At 44.8% G+C, this 25,395-nt stretch overlaps 1 protein-coding gene across 5 annotated transcripts in view; it reads right to left on the reverse strand.

Annotated features, from left to right (window-relative positions):
• Positions 1–25,395, reverse strand: part of LOC306712399 (partitioning defective 3 homolog) — a 305,150-nt gene that overhangs the window by 176,232 nt on the left and 103,523 nt on the right. For 3 of the 5 annotated variants that reach the window (XM_079181656.1, XM_079181657.1, XM_079181655.1), the window contains exons 4-5: positions 17,774–17,952; positions 14,684–14,821 (exon numbers count right to left, since the gene is read on the reverse strand). In XM_079181656.1, coding sequence (XP_079037782.1) covers positions 14,684–14,821; positions 17,774–17,952 — 317 coding nt within the window. The remainder of the gene's footprint in view (positions 1–14,683; positions 14,822–17,773; positions 17,953–25,395) is intronic. The other 2 variants (XM_079181659.1, XM_079181658.1) reach the window with 1 other exon arrangement.

Consider the following 25,395-nt stretch of genomic DNA (forward strand, 5'->3'; position numbering starts at 1 on the left):
CGATGAGGATTCACTTTGTTGATGTGAAGAGACCGTGTCGGGCGCTCTCCCGATGAATGTTTCATTTGTTTGGCAAGCTATTAGCTCCCCGTTGGCCTGGAAATTGCAGATCTGGAAGAAAATCAAAGCCGCGTGACCCCGGTGTCTGCTTTCTCTTGCTTTGTATATGTGTGCGTGAGAGAGACAGAGAGAGACAGAGAGAGAGAGAGAGAGAGAGAGAGAGAGAGGGGTTACGATACTACGGTCCTGTGTTTGTGTGCCAAGTTGAGAAGCCCAGGCGGCGGCTGTCCTCTGATGAGGACATGTGTTGTCTTTCATATTTCACACCCCTGCACCCACGGGCCCCAGCCTTGTTCAAAGGAGAGCACTGGCATTCCGGATTACATGTACTATTCCTTTTGATGGTGTCGAGAGGGAGTCAAGTTTGAGTTGTTGTGCTAGGTTAGGACGGTGGGGAGTGGGGCTGGGTATCAAGAACCTGCTCCGAGTTGGAACCACATTTTTGAAGAAACCAGCTTTTTTTTGGTTGGATTCCGCTCATCCTGTCCTGACAGCAAAGTTTGGACTTACTCAACAGTCCTGACCAATACATTTATGAGTGCAGCCCTTTTGATAGCATTGCTGATAGCACCACGAGGCGATATAATCAGCTAATGCCAGCACTATATCGCATAAATCAGGAAACATTCATCTTGTGGATGGCAGGCACTTTTTCTTAATTTAAAAAAAGCATAAAATACCACCTCACTTCTTTCAGTCAGAATTAAATAAGAATCCAAATCAATATCAATCACAATATCGTGAAAACTAATTGATAACGCCCCAACATATCTCCATTTTCAATTACACATGTTCCTGCCAATGATATGCATGGTATACTGTAAGCTCTCCAGCCTTTACGTCTGTCTCTCTTTGTTTTGTTTAGGGAAGACATGGCTTCTGGCTCATGAACGTTCCGGCTCTGATGTGGCTTTACTTGAAGCACATTACGGGGACAGACAGGTTCCTAATGCTGTTAAGCAAATTAGATCAGAGATGTGAGGCCGCATTTGTCCACATCAGGACGGAGGGCGGCGAGATGTGGAGGGGTGGGGACGAGAGGCGGACAGTGCCGTCTGGGGGCTGATATTTGGAAAAACAAAGGCCCTCCTCTCTCTGCACTCCACTCCTTCTCCCTATTTGTCTCTCAACTGCAATCTTTATCCCTTCTTTTGTCTCTGCCCCCTTCCGACAGTGAGAGACCCGCTCTGTGCCGAATACATCATCTGCCAGCGCCTGTTTCATATCAGGCCTGGACTGATCTATCAATGACACAGCTGCCTTTGCCTTTGCCCACTGTATCGTTAAATGGCACTTTAATTAAATTAGGCCTGCTAATTATGAGGGCTTAAATCAATCACCAGGTCAATAACAAAGGCTCAAAGCGGACGGGGAGGCCCGAGACTTTTTCCAAACCTCATCAATAACAGACGCAACCGGAGCAGACCGCTCCTGTACCGGAGAGCCGGAGGTTCAAACGGTTAGGAAAGACTGCGAATTGAGTTATCGTCACCGGCTTTTGTCCAGAGCACTTCTTCCCCGAACAAGCCGTGTGAATAATGTTGTTTGAATACAGTGGAAGTGTTTCAAAGAGTCCCAATGTGCACAGCGTTTTGCATTAGAATAGCACTTCAAAGGGGGGGTGTTTAAAGCAGATTTACAGTTTCTGGTGCATGAAGAAATTGTTCAAAAGGGATGTTATCACCTTCCAGACACCTGGCTTAGGTGAAGGGAGGTGATTCTGAACAGATAATCCTGGGGGTTGAGTGCGCAGCCCAGCTGAGCAGCCGGTCCCATCTGACTCCCGGGTCTTTATCCATGCATTAAAAAGAGCTCTGTGGTGCTTCTCACAGATTAATCATCATTTTGAGCTTATTAAGCGGGAGGACAGTCTGCTTTCCACTGTTCAGAACGTTTAATCCATCTTTCAAACTGTGAAGGTCAGCGAGCAAAAGTTACCCCCGTTGAAATAATAGCGGGTGTTTGAATTTCAATGAGAACACCCGCCGTTTGGGTCTGGATCGCAATTAAACACATTTCTTTCTTTTTTTTGTTATTATTTTTGGGTAGCCCATTACGTGAGTCAGAATCACACTGACTTATTGAGTCGCGCGGCGGCTGCCAATAAGCTGCACTCTCCCGCGCTGCCAAATTGTCATCTGAAAAGCATCTGATACAAACGGTTACTGTGATGCAAATGTTGTAACGGCGAGTAATAATGGCAGCATTGGGAAATAAAATGGGGAGTGCAGCTATTCACACAAGGATCTCATGCATTTTCTATACGGATGTTTTAACACGCTGCGACCTCGAACTCTAAATACACTGAACATGAAGACGGAGGAAATGAAGAATGAGGGTGAACGATGTTGAACTATGAATAATCAAGTGGCAAATAAAGCTTTGGTACACATTGCGGCGAGTTATTACAGAGGGTGAACGGTCTTCTCCACAGATCAGCCGTTGTTTGCTGCCTTGTTTGAGCAGGTTGGTGGGGGGGGGGGGGGGGGGGGCTCATCTGTAGCGTCATGGGAGCAGTGTGGGGCGAGGCGCGGGGGTGCTTTCCATTTCGTTTTAATTGGAAGCTGAAATTCTTGGATAAGGGGGAGACAGAAAGCCATTTGGCCAAGTCCCCGCTCTCAGCCAGGGCTAAATGAAGAGGGCCGTGTGGAGATGAGGGGCCTGTGGAGGGCCAGTAATGAAGAGAGGTCCCAAAAGACCCCGGTAGATCCGCGGTAATCTGGCGGACCCAGGGAGGAGGGGCCGAGGTGGTGGTGGGTGTCGGGGGGGGGTGAGAGGGAAGTAGGAGAACGGACCTGAGGGGGGTCTGAGTTACACAAACAAACGTCAACAGTTCTGGGTTTCTGCATACGTCGTGGCTCTGCCCGTGACTTGAAGACATATCGATTGATCAAAGAAGCGTGCTAGTTAGAGTTGAAGATAATTGACTTGCTAAATACAACAAGTGATTGCAATCACTGACAGAGATAAGAGCGCGGGGAAATCATCAGTGCCACAACAAACAAGACGGATCGGCGCGTGGATAGTCGATTTGCAGCATGTAAACACTGTGCACGTGAAGAAACACACCTCAAACCCAGGGCACCCGTAGGCGTCCCTACATATCCAGGTATCTGTTGTTGTTTCAGCCAATCGCATAACAACAGCAGCAGGAGTCACATCTTCCAACACATAAAGCCCTCCCAACAAGCAAAGCAACTGCTGTTTCCCCGCTCCACTGTTTCCTAAATGGAAAAGGCTGTCAGCGTGGTTCTGGTTGAAATCATGATTACATGTGGGAATATCAGAGTATGTTGTGATGGAGCTCAGCAGGGGTGCAATTCTCCACCAAAGGCTCCCATGGCCTGTCTATAGAGAACATAAAGAGGAGAGAATTCCAATGGGAAACTCAGCGGGGAGAACGGCGGCCCATTACAGAGGTGCTCCATGCTACGATGACACCATTACAGTAATGCTATCTGGGCTATTCTAAAAGCAATGTGGGCATCCGGCCTTGAGATAGGGAGGGTTTTATTAAAGGCCAAACCTGAATGTAAATGAATTCATGAATAAATAAATACACAAATATATGTAACATTCATGTCTTATTTCATTTGTGATTCATTTAATTGTGACAATTAAGCATTATATTACATTTATATATTAATCCATTCATGTAATCACATATAGTGGTAGTTATATGTACATAAACATACTGAACAACACGGCTATTCATTGTTTGATGTGTTTTAAGTTTCATTTTTGTGAAATTTCTTACATAGTTTTTTTAACATGTTGCTGTTGTTAGTGTTGCTCGATGCTTTAAACTTTTTGATGCTGTCTTGGCCAGGAAAAATAGATTTTATATCTCAATGGGAATATCCTGGTAAAATAAAGATTAAATAAAATAAAAATAAAAAAACAAATAAATCTATACACACACATATATACAGTATATAGTCAGTCTCGGCTCTTTAAACCCTCTTTAAACCCTTGAGACGGTGAAAGGATGCCAGTGGTTTTGCACGTTTTACTGCAGAAGATTTTCAAAACTGTCATCAAAATGTAATAATTAATTTTTCAACGTTTTCACACATTCCAGATGGTCTCCAATTGTTTCATTTAAGACAAGTGGATTAAAACTAGCTTGAGACAGGTAATGTATCACCGGGAAGAAAGTGGCACCACGATGAAAGTTAAAGTACGTTTTTTTGTGGTAGGCTACTGCAGTCAAGCGTGACATCATTTGTCTTCCGGGTGGTGAATTAATGTCTTGGTGGGACGCTCCAACACCCAAGATTTTAGCTTGAGCTGACAGACATCACACTCCTTCATCAAAGAAGATGCCAGTATCATCCTCATCCTTATCTTCAATGCTGAAGTCTGAGTTGTCAGAGCTTCCTGTCAGAAGACATTTCTAACTATGTTCTTTGTACTTCCACCTGCTTTGCACTATGTCTGATGTGATTGATTATCCACGGTACTTAAAGCTAATTTAAAGTCTCCGCAGGTTAATCTTCATACTGTCCTGAAGTGAGAACACCAAAGCATCTGTGCTTCATATTCACTTCTCGAATGACGAGGTGTTCAAGGACAATTTGACGGAGCGTTTGACGTTTGATGGACGCGCATACAAAGTATTCCTCTGTAACATCTTCATCATGATGAGGCCGCGTGACCTTTACAACTATTTCACTGCCACAAACGTTCTGGATACATCCTTTATGTGTTGCTGAAGGCTTTTCTTTATCAAATGTTGATGTGAAATTAGACAAAAATGGTGCACAATGAAGAACGGAGCAATATCTGAATGAATCCAAATAAGACCTCCTGGTGGCGCAGCACAAAGTGTCTGGCTACCATGGCTACATCTGCACGGGATGACCCGAAATGGAGTGATTGGCCCTCCACCATCTGTCCCCTTCTCACCCTCTCTCTTTAAAGGCTCTCTGTTCCTCCATCTCCTTGGCTCTGGAAGTGAAACCACCTCATTCCTCTCTGTTCGCATCCAACTGTGACCCCTTTTGTTCTCCGGCCGATGCAAAGGAAACGGGTCTCTTTGGCCGAGGTGGTGAAGCAGCCCGTCTCCTGTTTCTCCGTGGCCCTGGGAGGTGGATGTTTACTGTCGGCCGGGGCCTTATTACATTCCTTCAGCAACTTAAAAGCATTGCCTCTTTCCCCCCCCCCCCCCCCCAATGGGACCCATAAAACAGAGCGAAAAGCCTATTGTGACAATGGACCTCATTGTGTCAGAGTGGACTCATTTGGCACTCTGCGGAGAGTGGAAATGTGTGGCATATAATTTTTTTTTTTCAAAAAGCTGTGAGGGAAGAGAGGGTGAGAGAAAGTAGAGAGAAATCAAATGAATAGGAGTGAATGACTTCGCACTGTGGGAAATCTGGCACTGTCAATCACAGACGTCCATCTAGTGCCTCAGTGTCGGGCATAAAAAGAGCTTTTTAGCCGTAGCTGTTGCAGAATGTACTTTCCTTGGCTTTTTTATATTTGTTTCTCTCTTGTCCTTCGAGTTTGAGTCAGGTTTTGCTGTTTTTGAATGATCATTTAAGGAAGACATCTTTTTGTCCCTGTCTGCCAACCAGAGGGGCGTAATTAACTTCACAACAGCAGAATCTTGCATGAATATAGGCCATGCTGCTCCTACAAAAGACTCAGCGCTTCCCCTCCGAAGCCTAGTCACTGCACCCCTCTGGAAAGCAAAAAAAAGTAATTGGATTCAACTGAAAATGTAGGAAGATAAGCACAAAATGATTTCACCTTAAGAAACACTGTGAAGAGTGTGCATCTTCCTCTCCCAGCTTTGTTCTCCGCTGCCCACGCTGGTTTGGCTGCACGCTGGCGGCCCCCGTTTTATTCCCTGAAGTCATTATTGTCTTCGGCTAAGGTGCCCCTGCTCCCTGTGATTTGTGGGTAATGAGCTGGCACCCCCCTGCCCGTGTTCAATTATTCTCATTGAGAAAGTGATTTCTCCCTCCACGGAGCAAATCAGAGGAGGCGAAAGCGCGAACCCTAATCGAGAATTAACGCGTTCACAGCCGGCAGTGCGGAGAGGGAAAAGCCACCCTGATGCTGCGGAGGTGGCGTGGATGAAAAAAAAGAGGGGAAGGAGGATGGAGGAGGGCGGAGGGACAGACGAGTGACGGTCAACGAAGGTAAAAAACGATTTCTCACCTGTCCCTGAAAACCCCTGTTTTAGTACGTCTACTCGTCTTTAGTGTTTTGAAGTGAGAAAAAGAGACCGAACAAAACTTGTCAAAAGAAAGGTGATGTGTTTACAGCTTGAGCGCAGACAGCCTTGCTGAAGGGCTGTTAGCAGTGATGGGCTGGACGGGAAAGAGGGAACGACATCTGAGCAGTAATTAACCACGGAGAGAGAGAGAGAGACAGAGAGAGAGAGAGAGAGAGACAGAGAGAGAGAGAGAGACAGAGAGAGAGAGAGAGAGAGAGAGAGAGAGAGAGAGACAGAGAGAGAGAGAGAGAGAGAGACAGAGAGAGAGAGAGAGAGAGAGAGAGACAGAGAGAGAGAGAGAGAGAGAGAGAGAGGGAGCCGAAAGAGGAGGAAGCGAGCAGACGAGTGCACACTTTGGAGGGAAAAATCCAGACGAGAGGGAAGAGATGAAGAGCAGCCATAGCTCAGTGAGTACTAATGACCTGACAGGAGACGAGGAAGACAGCTTCAGCGCCAAGAGGAAGGACACAGACATGTGTCTTTACGTTTGGAACTAGACATGTCGCCTTGCAGATAAATCAAGATGAAACAAGTGTTTTATTAACAGCTGAATATCACGATGACTAAGTATCAACTAATGCGACATATTGGTTACATTCCACACTTTTATTGTTGTTGTTGTTTACTTTAATTTCCCATTTGCCTTTTCAGAAGCTTTTTTTTATTCTGACAGAATTATAATTCTAAAGAAAAAAGCAACAATGTTTTGATTCTCAGGGGGAAGCTATTGCATTTAAATTAGTTAAATTTGAAAAGCTTTCAGGAATATATATATATATATATATATATATATATAAAAGAAAATAAAAAATAAACATTGCTATCAACCGTCTGAAGCCTGAATCAGTCAAACTCTAATCTGAACTGTCTAGTCACACACGCAGCCTGCAGAGCAAGACAGGTTAAACATGTTCAGGCTACAGTACAGCTGATAGAGGGGAGCGTTGGCAACTTCCAAAAAAAAAAAAGCCTGCCGCCTCCTCTCCTGTTCAGACGAGATAAGAGACGAGACATGATTTGCACGATCCTCAATGAAGTAAGGAAGACAAGACAACGAAGAAGAGCAAGAACAAATGAGAGATATCTTGCTCGGAGGGGAAAGAAAAGCCAAACGTGGCACGAAACTTTGTCATGGAACAACAGAGGATGACAGCCTTTTTTTTCCTTCTACTTTACAAAGAGGCTGATTCCCAATTCTGAGTGGAGCAACATTTTCTGCTTTTCCTCTCTTCCGGTCCCCTGCTGGCGGCCTTTTCACATGCTGTCCTTGGGAACTATATGTGTCTGCTGTGTTATGTGCTTGGGATTAAGTTGTGAAAGTTTCTCTGAATTGTTAAGCACTTATTTCTATCATTCACATTCTCCGTCGGTCCTGGTATGTGTGTGTGTGTGTGTGTGTGTGTGTGTGTGTGTGTGTGTGTGTGTGTGTGTGTGTGTGAAGGTGAGAGGGGAGCCTTGCTGAATGCTAATAGACGCAGAGAGCCGAGTGAGAAAAGCTTCTGGGCAGAAAAGCTGGTGGATGATTAACTGTCTTGTACTCAATATAAATCACACACACACACACACACACACACACACACACACACACACACATGTGTTACGGTTCATGGCGATTATCACTGCCATTTATTTCTAACAAAGATCTTAAGTTAATAATGAGACGTTAAATAGCATTAATTGCTCATTTACAATCTATTTTCCCTGCTGTGGAATGAATCAACTAAATCACACCAACAGTGTGTGCGTGTGTGTGTGTGTGTGTGTGTGTGTGTGTGTGCGCTCACTCCAAAGATAATGTGACTTTGCCCAAATATCAGTAGGTGTCCCTACAGTCCATATGCAAACCTACGTCCTGGCACCACCATGAGGTTGACACTTGTGACTTTAGGTGAAACGTGTCAAAACACTCGGATGGATTTTCATGACATTTGGTGCAGAGATTCATACGACCAAACACCTGAAAAAATGATGACAATGTGATCCGCCTCAGTTCTACATCCACATTAGTTTGAGGACGTGAACAGAAAAAAGTGATACTCTTGGAACAAGAAAAAAAGAGCCCCGAAAATCGAGAACGTGGTGTTTAGCGCACAAAACGACGCCCTCGACAAAGACCTTGACCTGCTGCGTCAAGTTAAGAGGTGAAGAGTATGTTGAAGGACTAGGACATTGAGAAAAAGACTGAACCTGAACAACAAGGCAGAGAAAGAGGCCATGGGGCAGCAAAATAATGATAATCTCAGCAGCTAAATAAAGGTCTGCAAGACCCGGAAGCCGCTCGATACAACTACGATGTTTAAAATAATTAATAAAATACCTTGCAAGAAATAAACCGAAGGTTTCACAAATAAAAAAGATACCATGAGACAACAAAAGCAGGGTGTGCATAGAGACATTCAGACGACCAAAGAGCTAAAGTGTTTGACAAAATCAAGCCCTGAAACAGGAAGTTCATGAGCTGAGCAAAGAGTTGGGTTATGGACAAGAGGCCATGAGAAATATGTGAAGACCTGCAACAACAAGTTCAGATATCCAACAAAGTTCTGCAAGAACTTAAGAAGCTTTGAGCACAACTGAAGCAGGAATATGATAAGCAGACTGAATAAGAGCCTGTGTGATATTATTGATGCTGTGATATATGATTGTGAGAAAGCTGTCATGTTGCTTGCTTCCAGTGCAGGAAGGTATAGATGTCAAATGCTCAAGCTAACTTCCCAAGCCCACTTAGAGGTTAAAGGAGGAGGTGACCAGAACTCAATGAGGCTTAAAAAGCAGTGCAGGCCTGGGCTCTGGTCTGTCAGGGGTCATGAAGTTCCTGCAGGGGTTCAGTGGCGATGGCTAATTAAGAGAGGAGGGGCCATTGTGGCGCTCCGGGCTACATTGTTCTCATTCAGGTCCCATGCAGGCTGAACTGGAGCGTCCCTGGTGAGCTGCCATTCAAACAAACACTCGCAGACGAGGAAAATACGGGCCACCCATAGACTGCATATAAAAACAGTGGACGGAGTCACCGTGACGTCACGCCATCTTGGCAACCAGAAGTGACACTAGAGGGCGGAACTAACTACAACCGAACGCTAAGTGCAGAGACCTGCCAATCACAAGGTAGCCCCGCCCTAAAGCATCCCCTGCTTTACGATCTATTTAACTCTAAATGGGACCGTAACTTACTAAATGGAGAAAAAATGAAGTTTAAGGCACTCCCGCATTTTCAGACCCAGGGGTTGCCACCTGGGTCCCCCACTTAAAGATGTACAGCTTAAACTCTCACATTCAGTCTATACTCAAGGTAAAGGTAAACTGAGCAGCAATTAGAAAGCTCCTGGTGAGTTCATGCACACAGTGACATGGTCTTCTACAGACAACATGCACAAAGGGCTCTCATCTAGTCCTGCAACTTTTTTTTTGGAGCCGGCTGACCTTCCTGTGCGAGTTCCAGGGACAATTAAGGGGATAAGGATACGGCCCAGGACACTACAACGGGACTGACTGAGCCGCTCTGGAATGTGGGCTGCTGTTTTTCTGTGCGCTCGCCTGCACTAAACAAAACCCCCGACCGGCTCTTGATCAAACATCAGCCCTGATTTGTCTGAACCCTAATGCACTCACACTGCATCCACCAGATCGCCCTGGAGAGAAGAGAAACGGGTGAGCTGTCCTCTTCCGACCTCACCCGTTCCACCGTGTTCGTCTCTCACAGGGACAGGTATGAACAGAAAGAGAGACTGCGTCAGGCAGCCATGAGTTTGGGGGTTATTGCTGTGTTTGCTCTCCATGCTCAACTGCTCTAACATTGCCGGCGGCTCGCCTCGGGGTCTGCAGACTGTGTGGGCTTTGCCAACAAGCTAGTCAGGAGAATACACTGCGTTCACTCACCAACTACTGCGTAGGTAATTAAATGAGAACTTACAGAGCTGGCCCCCTCAAGGTTTGTTGAGATTCCCCACTTCAGAACCTGTTTGCAACCGTATTCATTGTATTGTTGATGAAACAAGTCAAGCTGGGATCCGTTTTAGGCGCCGTAGCAGAGAGAATCCACTTACAGGTCAAATGGCTGCTGCTCCACCGTCAGACAAAAGGATGTCGATGGCACTCAGGTTGACAAATACTGGAATTACTCCTTCAAGCTATTTCTCAAAAGGATTTCGAAATTTTACACTTTGAGAAAAAACAACATTTGATTCATATTCATGCATTCATTCACTATGCTTTATTTGTATAGTACACTTTAAATGTGCAGAAATAAAGCCGCATTGTTGTAAAACAACTGTTGGCTTCTAACTGAGGTGAGAAATCAGTTCACAAACGCACAATCTGTGTTTGTTGGGTGAGAAATCGTTGACGCCAGCTCTAAGAGGTGTGTTCGCACTGCTCCTCTTATTCCGGCTCGAAGTTGAACAAACTCCTTTAAACATGTTGGCTCGGTGATTTAGCCGGGCACATCGCCACTTTGGTTCCCTTTAAAACTCGCCAGACAAGGTGTCTCATTTTGACAACAGAGAGAGGGAGGCACTTCCCACAGTTGGAGGCTCGATCAAAGATGTCTGATCTGAGCTGCTTCCACTCAGACATGTGTTGGACTCTGTTATGTAACGCTGTAGTTTTGCTTTCTCGCTTTTTCTCTCATTTTGTTATGGGCATGACTGTTTGAAACGGATTTTCAAAGCTGGATCAGTCAGCCAACAAATAACAAATCAATTTATCTTGACAATTTATAATGACACATCATAATCAGTGTTTGTAATACAAATGTCTCTCTGCCTATTGCTGTTTCTAAAAGCCTTAAACTTTGAACTTCTTGGGTTTACTTCAAACGTCTCTGTCTCCCTCCATGTGAGCCATTGTGATTGGGTTAAATTCCCTCTGTGACTGACAGCTGGTGTCATTCCTGCCTCTGGTACAGCTCATGATAATGGCCTCCGGTCCCTCATCAAGGCTGCACAATAATACAGTGGAGAGGCACTCAGCCAGATCCAAATGTGTGTAAGCGTAAGTGTGTGTGTGTGTGTGTGTGTGTGTGTGTGTGTACGTGTGATGCTGAGCGGGAGGGCCCATTAGCATTCATCAGTGGGATAATAGACCAACGTTAATGTCAGCTGTTTATATAAAGAATAACTCATAAGGCCTTGGCGTATAGAGCGGGCTCTTCTCCACGCCACATTTGTCAGGCGGTGTGTGTGTGTGTGTGTGTGTGTGTGTGTGTGTGTGTGTGTGTGTGGAAGGGTGGCGAGGGACTGAACGGCTGGAGCTCCCAAAGTCTCAGATGGAATTGTTTGACACTAAAGTGAATTTATTGACTGCTTAGATAAACATACTGTTAGACAAGTGAGGCGTGCTTTCCAGATATAACTAGAGCGGCGAGACAGCCTCGTGATCAGTGCTGTACGCTGAACATTTGGACAAAAAAACACAAACACAAACCACTGCATTATAGAGAGACACCGAACTCGTTTTTAAATCCATGAAATCGTCTCGTTATCAAGATTAATCACAAGGTTCCAGATTTAAAGAGGGATTAACTAAATCAGCCACAATACTGCCCCCATCTATAGTCAAGTTATGTAATAAAATGCTGACAGAAGCACTCCTGCAACACAACGCTTCAAATCCCTCGCTGAGTTTGTCACGTCTGTGTGCTCGTGGTGACAGAATCACAGCTTCTACAGTCGGTTCAACAACCACTTTGGTATTTTAAGCACAGAAGCCAATGTGTCATTTTTAGTCGACCTGACTTCATATTCCTAATTTATAGCACGGAGGGGGTGGGGGGGGGGGGGCTGCTGAAATATGAATGGTGGAGTGAAACACTTTAAGAGTCACAAAAGAGCTGCTTCACCTACATCCGCCATTAAAAAGAGAAGATGTAGGAAGAAGTGCTTAAAAAACCTATGAACAGTGTGACTCAGGGAGCTAAGAAAAGATGCTGCAGGAGCATGATGCACACACACACACACACACACATTATATAGAAAGTAAAGAATGCGTCAGATGTTTCAGAGAACAAACAGAGTTTCTTAGTTGTCTTTGTTTTTGCTTTAATCTTTTCTCATAAAGCAGAATAATAAAGTACAGGAGAAAAATAATCCATAATAAACAAACAACTTCTAATTGGTGAGATTTTCCTAAAAACATGGTGTGTACGTAGCTGTGTGTGTGTGTGTGTGTGTGCGTGTGTGTGTGTGTGTGTGTGTGTGTGTGTGTGTGTGTGTACTCTCATTATCTTCGCCAGCGCTCCAGCACTGATCACAATTCTTTTTAATTAACCCACGGCGTGTATTTTTATCTTCCGATGCGATGCTGCTGCGCTGGCCGCCCGTCAGACAGACAAAGAAGACAAAGTATCAAACGGTTACGTGTGGGAAGGAAAGGCAGCGATCAAGCCGGAGATACAGAGACAGAGAAGGAAAGAAACAACCGGGCAACGCCGTGCCTCTTTGTAGCCGTCGCCGTGTCACCTCTAATGAGCGGATTTGTGTTTTGTGAATCATCTTAAATCGTACAACTGTCAGATTACAAAGACTCAGGTAGCGCCGAGAATTAGCTATCGGGTGGATGCTTAAACTGGCACTTATTCATCACATGTTTACACACTGTACTGGTGTTGGCGGGCCTCCTGCTCTGAAAATAAGAATCTTATATTTCATGAGATATTGATTTATATGTATTAACCTGGAAACATTACAGTAATCTTGGATTTAGGTATCTCATTTTAGGACAAATTGACATTTACGTTGCACAGTTTGTGTCGTCTTTAAGCTGAGAGAAGCGTAGCTCAACCTTTACTATTCAGGTAAATCAATAACACGTATAGAGTAACAATCAAGTAGTGGATAGAGTCCAGCTGATTTAAACTCCTGCATACACATACATATAGTGCAGATTGGTTGTTTTTCATTGTAATAAGTTTGTGTGTTTCGTGGCTAGACTTCCTCTTTGAGAAATACTGCAGCAGCTTCAGCCAGACAAAACACACACAGTGCACTAAGATAGCTTCCTTTTTCATAACATTGCTTTGTCCTGACAGACTGTCTAGCCAGAGACAAACACTGTAAGAGAGCTCTCCAGAATGAAAACACTTTATTTTTGCCTCCCGTAACGATGACACACAACCTTGGCCAGGTTGATTTCCTAGGTTGAGACTAGAGCGAGAAACTCAAACAGACCACCCAGGACCTCAAAGCCCAGACATCCAGGTGAGAAACCCTGGCGAGCTGAATGAAATACCACACAGGCAGCTAGAATGTCCATCAACTCTTTTATTACATGTGCATTGGCTTCTCTATTCTTTCCATATCACTACGTTTCACACCTTTTCTCTGCTCTTTTCTCATGCTTTCACTGGAAGGGCGGGATCGATTAAACACTTCCTACATAGGTCAGAGCAGGTAGCCGAGGCGGAGGCTGACACGCAAGCTGGGAGAACTCCTCTTCACGTCGAGCTCGGCGTGTCCGACACCTCCCAAGGTCATTTCTGCTCTCCCGGCAGAGAGCCTCTGTCACTTTTAATAACTTTTAAAAGGGAACATATTTTTCCTTCTCCTCTGACAGGCCGCGGGAGTGGCGGTGCCCAGTCGCAGAGTGAGACAATCACAAAGTGGCGACGGAGCGGGGAGGTGTGAAGTGAGGAGACAAGCCTGCAGTGGCTCACAATGTGCGCGTGTTACTTTATGAAAAGCAGCGCCACGTGGAGCAGGAGTATGAAGTCTGATGTCAGTCACCGTTTCTGTTTCTAGTGGGCTTGGGCAGTGAGCAAGTCAGTGGGGATGTGACCACCTCGCTGTCATCTGTCACTACTGTGCTTACAACCGCTGTAACGTGGCAGGGTACGATGCATCATGACACAATGCTGCCTGTGATGCGTTTTGTTTTGCAGCCATGCCGAAGAACTAAGTCCACTATTGCTGCTTAATAAGGTGCTCTGGATTTACGTCTCAGCCACATGGCTTATGTTATACAGTATGTTACTGTCACTCAGTGGGAAATATTATTAGCGCAACAGGGCTGCCAAGTGGGCGCGTAAACTATTCTTGTGAGCAGATAATAACACCTGCCAAAAATGTTGTGACAGTATGTACGATCCAATTTTATCTCTTCAAATTATAAGGCCTCAACTCAGGGTGCTTTCCAAGAAGTACCGAACCAATACCAGTGTTCTCTTTCTCCCAAATGTCAAGTCTGTATTCCTCACAGTGTGGCGCTCTTCATGATCAATCTTATGTAAGGTGACGTGAGGCCAGGGATTTGCTGGGACACTTCAAACTGTCCTTACCATGCCTGCCTGCATGCAAACTGTATTTAATGTGGATGTGGGCACGCTAACGCTTGCTTATGTTTTCGCATCTTTAAACCTGAATAAATCGCTCTGTTTTTTTTTTGTATTACGTTCCACCTCCATACCTGCTCCTGTCCGTCCAGCCATTGGTCCACCATTGGATGGTTGGCGCTCAGGGACGATCGAGTCATTTCTCTCTGGAACTGAGTGGTCCAGCCATTCGCGTCGCGAGGAAGACTCCGATAGGCGTGGCCTCCTCTACCCTGCAGAGGGGAACAGAAGGAGGCGGAGAGCTCAACATCGCTGCATGAGCGTCACTTCCACTCTCCATGTTGTCTGCGTTTGAACAGACAGATTTGTGGGTCGGTGCTGTCGGAGCAGCTGGGTGACAGACATGTAGCGGCGGATGTCGGTTAGTATATCTTGGACCCCGCGCCACAGACCAGTGCTGTGTTGTTCATTCTGGTCTCACTCCCTTCAACCCTCACCCCTAACCCTTCCCCACCGCCAAACCTGAGCCGCTGCTTAGCGGCCTATTACAATAAGACAGCCGCAGCTAAGCTCTTCCATTACACCTCTCAAAATAACACTGCCAAGGTGATGTCGAACACCGGCAGACTTCAGCAGACTTATTACAATGGCCAAGAGCACAACAAACACACTAAATTACATTCCAGACATGCTAGCCGCGGCATTGAAATATCGGCAATTGAAGGTCGCGGTAGCTGAAGCTATTTGAATAAAGATGAAAGCAAATTAATATTAAAAGACACGGCGGAGACAAGGATTCACCAAGGTACACAAACAGGATGAGAATGATTAAAGGTCTGATGAGTTACGAAACGCCAGCTAAAGAGCGAGACGGGCAGAAACAGAAGTTTGGCTTTCTTTAATGAGACATCACACAACAGAAGAACACAGACAAAAGTTTACAAAGAAAATCTCCCAAGTGGCACGTCGCCGAATGAGAGGGAGGATGACAGACAGCCGAAAGGACGAACAAAGGCAAATGAAAACAAGTTATGTTCGGCGAGGGATAAAACAGCAGCAAACAATGCAAGGAAAAGAGAGAGAACAGGGGAGAGATCTGATCCCCTGCATGCTAAGAGGCCATGTGTGTTTTAGTGCAGTTGAATGTGGCGTGACGGGGCCTGAGGAAGCACAGCAGACCGGCCTGTAAACCTCAGCCGGACAACACGTGGGCTCTCTGCTGAGACGGCCCCCTGATAGCCATCGTGGCCTCGGCCCCCGACACGCAACACAGCGCGACAAAGGATCCCTCTCCAAAAACCTTTTTTTACGACGCACATCGTAAAATGCGGAGAAAAACCAAGATACCAGAGAGGTAGCAGTAAATCAACAGGCCCATATCTACTACCTAATCCCTTTATTTGACTGTGGTAAGCGTGGAGAGCACGAGGCATTGGAAAGCCATCGGGAGACGTGATGAGTTTACAGTGCTAGCCGGCCGACTGAGGACTCCCGTCGGCGTGTATTAGGAAGACTTAGCAGAACCGGACCCGACTCGGCCATAACTGAACTCACAGGGAATTGAACAGAACATGTCTGGCTGTAGTGTGTGAAGGAAACTAGCCCAGACAATAGGGAGACACTATAGTGTATGGCTCGCATCCATCTGGCAATGCTAATCACTGATGTATGGTTCCCTTTGAGTACAAGGTTTGTGCCAAGACATAAATATATCAAAGTTAATACAATCAACATCTGTTGTTGATTGCATGAAATAGACTAAAATAGACTATATATATATATATGTGTGTGTGTGTGTGTGTTTGAGGACAGCCTCCCAGTGCTAGCTTACTTTAAAAACCAGCTGCCAGTGACAGGAAGATTACTGAAATTGATCTAATTTAGATCACCTGCTACAGAACATACAGTCAAACTTTATATATTTTTTTAATCTATACACTGTGCCAAATGTATGTTGGCCGTTATCTAATCAAATTGTAATTAAGGCTGTTTGAAAGTATGCAAAGTCTTTTAAAGCGTCCTTTTGGAGTAATCCATTGAAAAACAGGAATCACTTTCTACATGTAATCTGTGGGTGTCATGTCACAGTTATCATTGTTATATGATGTGCAATTGTTTATATTGTTTATAATCTCAAGTTAAATCCGGTTGATCCCCGCTTAAAGCTACCAAACATTAACATCCTGCAGAGGGCACACAAGAGCGGACGCCCCGGAGCAAAGAATGCCTATTTACACTCCCGTTCTGTTGCTTTGACAGTTTTTCATTATTTCTGAGCACGCAGGCTCAAACTGACAAACAAATATTTGAACATATTTGCTCTGCGTGAGATGTGCCAGAAAAGAAGTCACCCAGACAAAATGAGAGGCCTAATAACCGCTTCACCTCAGCCTCTTTTTTCCCCCCGGCCTCCGCTGGGGAGTGTGCCATTACACTGTGGAGGCTCTGACAACCAAAGTGTCTTTAAATAGGATTATCAGACAACGCTTCCAGACGCACTAATCACGCGGAGGTTTGCTGTGTCACGTTCCAAGCACTCAATCGTATCCCTTTTTTTAACCTCCCCGTTTCATCAGGAACGCATCTCTCTCTCAGCAAGACGTGAAGGTCTGGCAGCACCACGCAGCCATTTTGAGAAGTTAATTGGCTTCCCTTCCCTTTCAGAAGCTGCGGGGGAGGATGTACCTGAGCTACGCTTTTATTTCTTTTTAGGATTTATAATCAGAAAGGTGAATTTGGAATAAAGGGAAAGTGCTTAACAATCTCAGCTCGTCTTTTTTTTTGTTGTTTTTAAAGACAACAAGGGGTTCTGGCAGAAGGAGCGACTTTCAGTTGAAGACTATCAATGTCTGGATATCTGCGAGCAGGTTTACCTCTTTGATTTGGGGTTCAGAGGAGAGACTGAATGGAAATGAGGGAAGCTAAAAACAGAGCGACTGCTGGAAGTTGAAGGTTTTCAGCGCACTTATCTCTGACATAATTCATGCAGCTCCAGTATTTCTGCAGCTCTGTGGAAAATAACTTCAGGGCAAGATGCTGTTGGAATTGGTATAAACTAATTGACAGTGGTGTGATACAGAATGAATATGACAAAGTTTATTTACACTTTGTTCGATTCTCGTTAGCATTCAGGACATGAATTATTTTAGTCCGTCGTCATGTTGAGGTATAGCAGTCGTAAGTCAGGCTTACCAACCGTTTTAAGACCAATATGTTTGTGATACCTTTCGTTCCAGGCTGCCGGTGCTTGTGTTTGGTTTGGGGTTGTGCTTTTGGGAGCCGGCAGTAGTGGACCAGCGGCTCGGGTTCTTTCTGGACGGTTCCTCTGGGCCGACCGGGACTTCGCCCAGAGGAAGGCCGGCCAGGGAGGGATCACTACTGCGACGGACACGGAGAGGCATGTCTGTGGAAAGAGAAGGTAGGGGAGGCAGTGAGAAAAAAAGAGAATTACAGCAACATTAAACCTGCGCTAGTCGCATAATGAGCAGATCAGTTTTCCAACTCAAGTGTTCCAACTGTAGCACTTTTCTTCTGTCTGGTAACCATAGACCCCTACAGCACCTCCTCGACTTCACTATTATGTCCGCTGAGACATGGGAAGTGGTGATTATAAATACTTTTCTCAGCCCAAAGGAAAACATTGTAGAACTCAACTATGGGAAGCTTGGCTTGGCTTCGGTTCCGCAATAGAGACAGACATATACTGTAGATATAGTTTTGGGTGGAAAATTACACAGCTTTAAAAATAAATGTAAATATGAGAGAAAATGATGTAGCCCTAGCCACCCTAAAAATAATAATTACAACCGTAATTGCAGCAAAATTGCTCACACATCGCGATCCCACTCTCGAGATAAGGGTCATTTTACACGCCGCACTAAAGACTGAAGCTGATTCTGGAAAGTTGCCCGGGATTGAAACCAACCAAAATCACCCCCTGCCATCAAACATCTAGGAGAAACTGCACAGGAAACGCTGGTCCATGTTACAGCTGCCACATTGACCGAACTGCAACTAAAACCCGGTGTAAAGGTCACGTACTCGATCAGAGCTGCCAGAACAAGCAGAAGGAATGAAGTGTGCTCCAACCGAAACATTCAGGGAGGAATCCTGCTGATGTCTGTTACGCTGTAAGTGTATCCGTGAGCCGGGGTATGAATCATCTGGATTTTCCCAAAAGGCCATATGGATTTGTTTATGACGCTCTAGCAGCCTGCGCGCGGCAGCCATGATTATGCAAATAGTTGGGTAACCACCTGTCATCCATCGGCGGATCACGGCAGCGAGCATATGCCGGCGCTAAGCTTCCATCTGATACACCGGAGACATGTCTTAGCGGCGGGAGCGGCGCATTCAAATTCACGGCTTACGCTGTGCCCCGCAACTCGTGCGTATTTAATGCCGTGACAAGCCTGGGGAAGGCTTGAATGCGACTGTAATCGTTTGTTGCTCCCCGCCTGCAGGGTAGTAAATGAAGGCAGTATAATTATGTGACTGAATCCCCAAAATAAAGGTGGCATCAGCGACGTGTTTGTCAGTCGCCTTTATTCTCACACCCTGGCTTACTATATTATGTCAATCAAGAATCCTTTCAAGAAGCCTCTCTATTGACCTTCTCCCATGTCCTTCACCTGTGCTTACTCTCACATGATGAAACATCCATTCTACCCCACTCCCACTATCTAATCCTGCTCGAGCTGATAATAAGGTGGTCTGTCGAGTTCTCAACAACACTTCGCTTGAAGGTTGCTGGTCGACTCACTGAGAGTCATTCTGGTCCCTCGCTCGCCTGCAGGCGGTTGTCAAGGTCATTTTTCACAGTTTGAACTATGACTGACATTAAGGGCTATCTATTAACCTGACTTGTAGCAGTCTGCATACAATGAAGGTGACTGTTTAAGATAGTTTTGTATATGTATGTGGCCTCAGACACAGCAGCGCAGTATCTTGCAAATCACGTCCATATTGGACGATTTAGCGTCTCACAAGCGCCCAGCTATCAGTGGATGTGCAGGCATTACATCGCCCTTTATGTAGCAGGATGAAGAGTTTGTGTCCAGTTAGAGATGTACAGTTGCTTTTGCCATTTAATTAACTGTAACCACGATCTTAAACTAACCCAAACCAAGTGTTTTGCCTGCCTAACCCTAGCCGTACCGTAACCATAATGTCCTTGCTATAGCCAGTTTATTCCCCTCACCTTAACTGTACTGTAAGTGCAGAAAGCATTGGATGTGAATATGTTGTCATGGAATATATTGGGGCACTTGCGGAAATAACTGCTGCGGTCATTCTTCTTGGGAGGGCAGTCTGTGGGACACAGAGCAGAACTCAGTACTTTCACTACGTTTTTACAGTAGTTTAACGGTGACTTAACCACATTTGACATTATTTTAAATGCGAAATATTGCTCGTCATTAAATCTCAGCTGTATGTTATAAAAAGCCTTCTTATTGTTGCCAACTTTACTGCTGGGTTTGACAACGTCTCAGTCTCACTTCCTAAATTCCCAGTATGGCTGATGCCAACGAGGAAACATTTGCACCATTATTCTGTTTGAGTTAAAAAGAGCTGTTGTCACAGCGTGTCCCCCCCCCTCTTCCACTGTGAGCAGAGGGAGTTCTTATGCTGCATATGATATGATGACATCTGGAAACTTCTAGGAACTTTCTCTGCAACCAAAAAGTGGAGCTGGCGAACTTAAGTTAATAAAAGTCTATTTCTCATGAGGGACTCATCGCTGCGAGTTCTCATACAGTAACAGGTAGCTTGTAAAACCACACTTTCAAAGTAGCTTTTCCAACACTCTGTTAAAAGTTTCATCCCCCCCCCCCCCCTAACCCAACCACTCTACTGCCTCAGACCATGCCAGCAAAACTCACCAGCAGCTCTTAATATATTCTGCATTACTCTGTTACAAATGTGTTTCATTTATTTTGGCCCTTGTCTGTAGGATTCCTCAAAGGAGGTTTGAAATTGAGTAAAAGAAAGCACAGCTAGCAGCCAGAAGGCCAGTCGCTGTGCGTTTACTCTTAAATTAGGTTGAAGATTCAATAATGGCATTTAATAGACTTTGCCCCCTGTCGGTATTGGCTGGTTCACATCCAGTTCAGGGCTCTAATGACGTTCGCCTCAGACAGCGGGGGTAATTAACGTCCAGTATTATCCTACATGACAGGCTTAGAGATGACACACGCATGCAGAAAGACAGCGAGGAAACTGTAAAAAAAAAACAGGAATCGAATCAAACAAAGTCCGGGATAAAAAAAAACGCAGACGCTCGCTAGATTGTTTAAATTTCTACCCGTCTTCTACCTCAGAATGAGGCTTTTTTTTATTGGACGCTTTGAATAAATCTTTCTGTTTTGCATATCTGTGTGTGTGTGTGGACAGAAGGTTAGTCAAGACACTTGATGTGGATTCAAAGCCTTGGTGTATTTCCCAGAATACCTCAAGGGCTCAGCTCTTACTGGACGTTTATCTCTGTCTTTTGAAAACATGACAGCGTCGATCTCGCTTTATGCCACGCGATTGTTTCCAGATGCTGACACACTAAAATGTCCATTGTGAGGGGACTTAACATTTTATTTGTGTTATTTAATACCATGCTTGTACGGTACCAAACATTCACACATAATAAGTATATTGAATTCAAACGCTCACAGATTAACATATGGTAAATAAGAGAGCTGCGTGTGCTTGTTTCTGTTTAGAAGGTCACAATATGAAGATTCTCTCCCCCTCCCCGGTCTCCCTGACCAATTTTCCTCTACTTAATTTGTGATGGGATTATCCCGGCAGTCCGAAGGGCTTGGTTGGTCTCACGTTTAATAACCAGCGCCGCCACTTCAGACCGAGCCAGCCATCGATCCAGGCTGCAGAGGGAGCGAGGCCGTTGGAGGGATGGGGGGGGGGGGGGTGGCTAATAAGAAGAGGCCCTAATCCAGCCCCTGTAGTGAGGGATTATGGCCGGGGCGCAGGGTCATAGAGATGTACACACACACCACAATTCACCACAGGGAGAGGTCGGCCTCTCCAGGGGCTATTACCTCGTATTGCTTTGTCCTTTATTTATCTTTCACTCTCACCTTGTTTGAGCGAGAAATATATTAGCTGGAATGAATCACCGTGGATAAAAGCACTGCTATATATATATATACACACACACACAGCGCTAAAGTCAATATTAAAGTCATTTAGTTTGAAGAAGCTGTGCTCAACTCCATTCTGGACCCTACTACAGTTTTTACTGGTTTCATGGCTGCAGGATCCTGCAACACAGTTTGAAATGTCTTTAACCATCACCGTACAAAAGCGTGATTCAAGAGGCGCTGTATTATTTATTCACACAATATTATCATAAGTGTACTATCAGAATAAAGCCATAAATGAATGAAATGTTTTAGAACCATATCCTGGACTCACTTTTGGGATGTTTTCACTGTTTATCCAAATGGCATCTTTGACATCTTCTGACCTCACTCAAAGCCAGAGAGCATTTCAGTTTTTGCAACAAATAAGATATGATAAAAATCAATTACAATATATATTTATAACAGTGTCTTGCCGTGTCAAAACCATGAAAGAGCCTATTTTAGCTGTTCCGTATATGAAAAGAGACGTTATTTAAGAACATTTATTCAGAAACAGACGCAGAGAGAATGTGGAACATGGAGGGTTCGTGTTGTTGTGAGAAATAACTGTCAATCATCTGTTGTCCACTTCGCCCTAAAGCTGTGATTATAACCATCATATGCCCTCTTCACTGGCAAAGAGAACCGGCATCAGCATTATGAAAATAAATTCATGAATAACTGAAGCAACTTGCTTGCAACCAGCTACACAAAGGTTTACTGAACGTACAGTGGTGAGGGCGTTTCAGTGCTCAGTGTACCATGAACATGCTTTTTCTAGGTGTTACAGTATGAAATGAAACATGATTCAGTGTTTGTGTGGCTTACTTATCACCAAAATAATTACTTGGACACTAATTTGTGGGGAGAAAAATCGACCAACCTGTGTGTTTTATACCTTCTGAACTTGTATAAGCTGGTGGGCTGAGATGAATCTACACAGAGAACGTTATCTGAACTTGAAAAGACGTTGCTTGGTGTTTACTTGTCCACTGATGAACTCACACCAAATTAAAAACTCTCCTCTTTGTAGTCCTCTCTCTAGTCGCTCATAAACAACACCGAGCTGCAGTACGGCGACATCTGCCTCACTACGCTTTCACACTTTCCCCTCAAGTGGCTCTAATAACATCGCCAAATCAACTTCCTACTGTGTGGTGAAAGAGACGGGGGTCAGCTCTAATGTATTAGCTGTGGAAGCTTCCAATCACTGAGATGGCATAAAGTAAAGGCAGAGGGTCCTTTACTGTACCTGGAGAGGAAGGAGTGGCCCTTCCTCCTGACTGGCTGCCAACTCAAGGTAATGGAGCTAATGACTCAGCACACTGATAAGGTTACAGAGAGGACACGCCGAGACCGGACTGTGTGTGTGTGTGTGTTCTCTCCTATTTCTATTGTTATGGTGACCAAATGACCTCACAGAGATATAAAGGTGTAGAAGAGTACGCTAGTCCTTCCTCCACACACAAAAACCTCAATAATGGAGAATCCGGTGTTGCCTTGACTTTTGAGCAGGTGTTTGTCACTAGCTGTCAAAATGAAAAACACCTGCTATCGGTTTGACACAAAAAGCAGTGAAACATCCCTTTGTTTTCCTATGTGCCTCCATGTGGATTCACCCTTTAATCAGAATATGAGAGGCGGGCTCTGTACACTTATACATTATGGAGTATAACCTCTGCAGTGAACGTCACAGATGCTACAATGCACCCTCGAATGGTATTTTCCTGCAGAGTAAGAGGTTATGGAATAAATAAAGCAGGGCGTCAATAGTATTTCAATACAAAGTTGGAAGAGAGGCAGTATCAGCCGAGCAGGGATGAAGGCTGTCTGGTGGGTGAACTGGGTATTTTCCTCTTGAGACCCTCTGGCCCTGGCGTACGCTGAGTCCATGCTTTCACAGCGAACTGATTTAAATATAAATGCCAAGCAACCGGGGCTTCGTGAAATGTCTAAAAGCGGTGGGTTTTTTTTCCCTGGGCTACTTTGAATACCTCAAGCCTGGGCCAGTTCAATGTCTGAATAAATTATGGCACTGAGCCATTTTAACTCTCTTCTCCAACCACTGACTACATATTGATGTCCCTTGTGTGCGGCGAAGGGGATTTCCACTGAATACACCCTGACCTGAATCATCCACGGGGGAACAAAAAAAATTCCATTTTTGGGGATGGGGGGGGGCAAGACAGTTCTGCAGTGGTGGGAACCGGCACTGTGCAGGAGGAGATGAAAAATGTAGAAGACTTAAATAAGACGCTGGTCAGCCGAAGGCCAGACGGGGTCGAGAGCACCACTCGGAGTGCTTCTGTGGAGCGTTTAGCAAACCTTTAATCTGATGCCACGTCAGAGACTGAGAGGAGGCAAACTTTGAATAAACATCAACTGTTGACCTTTACCAAGAGCAAAAGATGAAATCCAATAGATGGATGGATGGAAAAGCACTTTAAGGCAAAGGGGCAGTTATGAAAACAAAAGCCCTACTTGGCTTTAGAGTTAAGTGCCCAACAATCTATACATTGTGTGTGTGTGTGTGTGTGTGTGTGTGTGTGTGTGTGTGTGTGTGTGTGTGTGTGTGTGTGTGTGTGTGTGTGTGTGTGTGTGTGTGTGTGTGTCTTTTATGCATATGTATGTAGTATAATTTTCTGTGTGTGCAGAATTGTGCGTTTTGGCTTTCATGTACATTTTCATGTGTGCATCCAAATCAATTTTCTACATTATTTGAAAGCAAACCGCTTTAAAATGCTAATAATCTGTAAAAGAAAAAGTCCATCATTCAGTATCTTTAGGTTGTAAAAAATCCAGTTGAATGTTGCTAGCTTGTCTACTTTCTATTTACGCACCCCAGTGCACGGCTCAGCTGGTTCATGCACTAAAGAACATGTTTGTAGAGAAATCCAAACAAGCCGTGGCTTTGTCCTCCGTGCTGTTTACAGGTTCTAAAGGTGAAGTTCTTCACACAGCAGCCTCCTGTTGCAGACTGGCCTAAAATATCACTTGCCTGGCAGCGTAGCCTCTGTAGGAAAAGCCTCTCCACTTCTTTGGATGGCTGATAGAACTATAGCCATATATATAGCCATAACTCTATATCGGGGTCGTCTCTTCAAAATGAGCAGTTTAAGACTGAGCCTCTGCAGTCACAGCGATCTCTTCAATCTTCTTCTGTCACGTTTTGCATCAACTGTAAAGCTGAAGGGACACCGGGGATGTGGTCAAAAATAAAACATTACTTTTGTCTGGAAAAACTTAAAACCATGTCACGAATTTAGGTGTCATAATGTGAACTGTGATTATTTGACCGTTAAATGGTGACGTCAACATGTACCCTGGAAGTTCGACTCAGTTTGGAATCAGTCCCCTTCTCAATGACGAACTTCATATGTCAATCACATTTGTATAGGTTTTGGGTACGATGTCCCATCACAGGCCCTGAGTAAAAACACTAGAGAGCTGCATTCACACAGGGCTGCTGAGACAACTGTCCTATTTTCCCTTTAAGCAAGAAATATAGAGAAAAAGACTGATTCTCTTCTCCTGACAGAAAGACAATACCGACTATTTACTGGAGAGAAAAAGGAGAGGATGTCAGACTCCCTAAAGTCCTCAGAGATGAGGCCTCCAGCAGCAGACATCTAGACACTTCAATGTATGTGTGTGTGTGTGTGTATATGTGCTGTTTCCCCAGACAATGAAGATCTCAGAGAGGAGGGGAGGAC

The sequence above is a fragment of the Pholis gunnellus genome (assembly GCF_910591455.1).
Source record: "Pholis gunnellus genome assembly, chromosome: 20".
In the NCBI taxonomy this organism is placed as follows: Eukaryota; Metazoa; Chordata; class Actinopteri; order Perciformes; family Pholidae; genus Pholis; species Pholis gunnellus.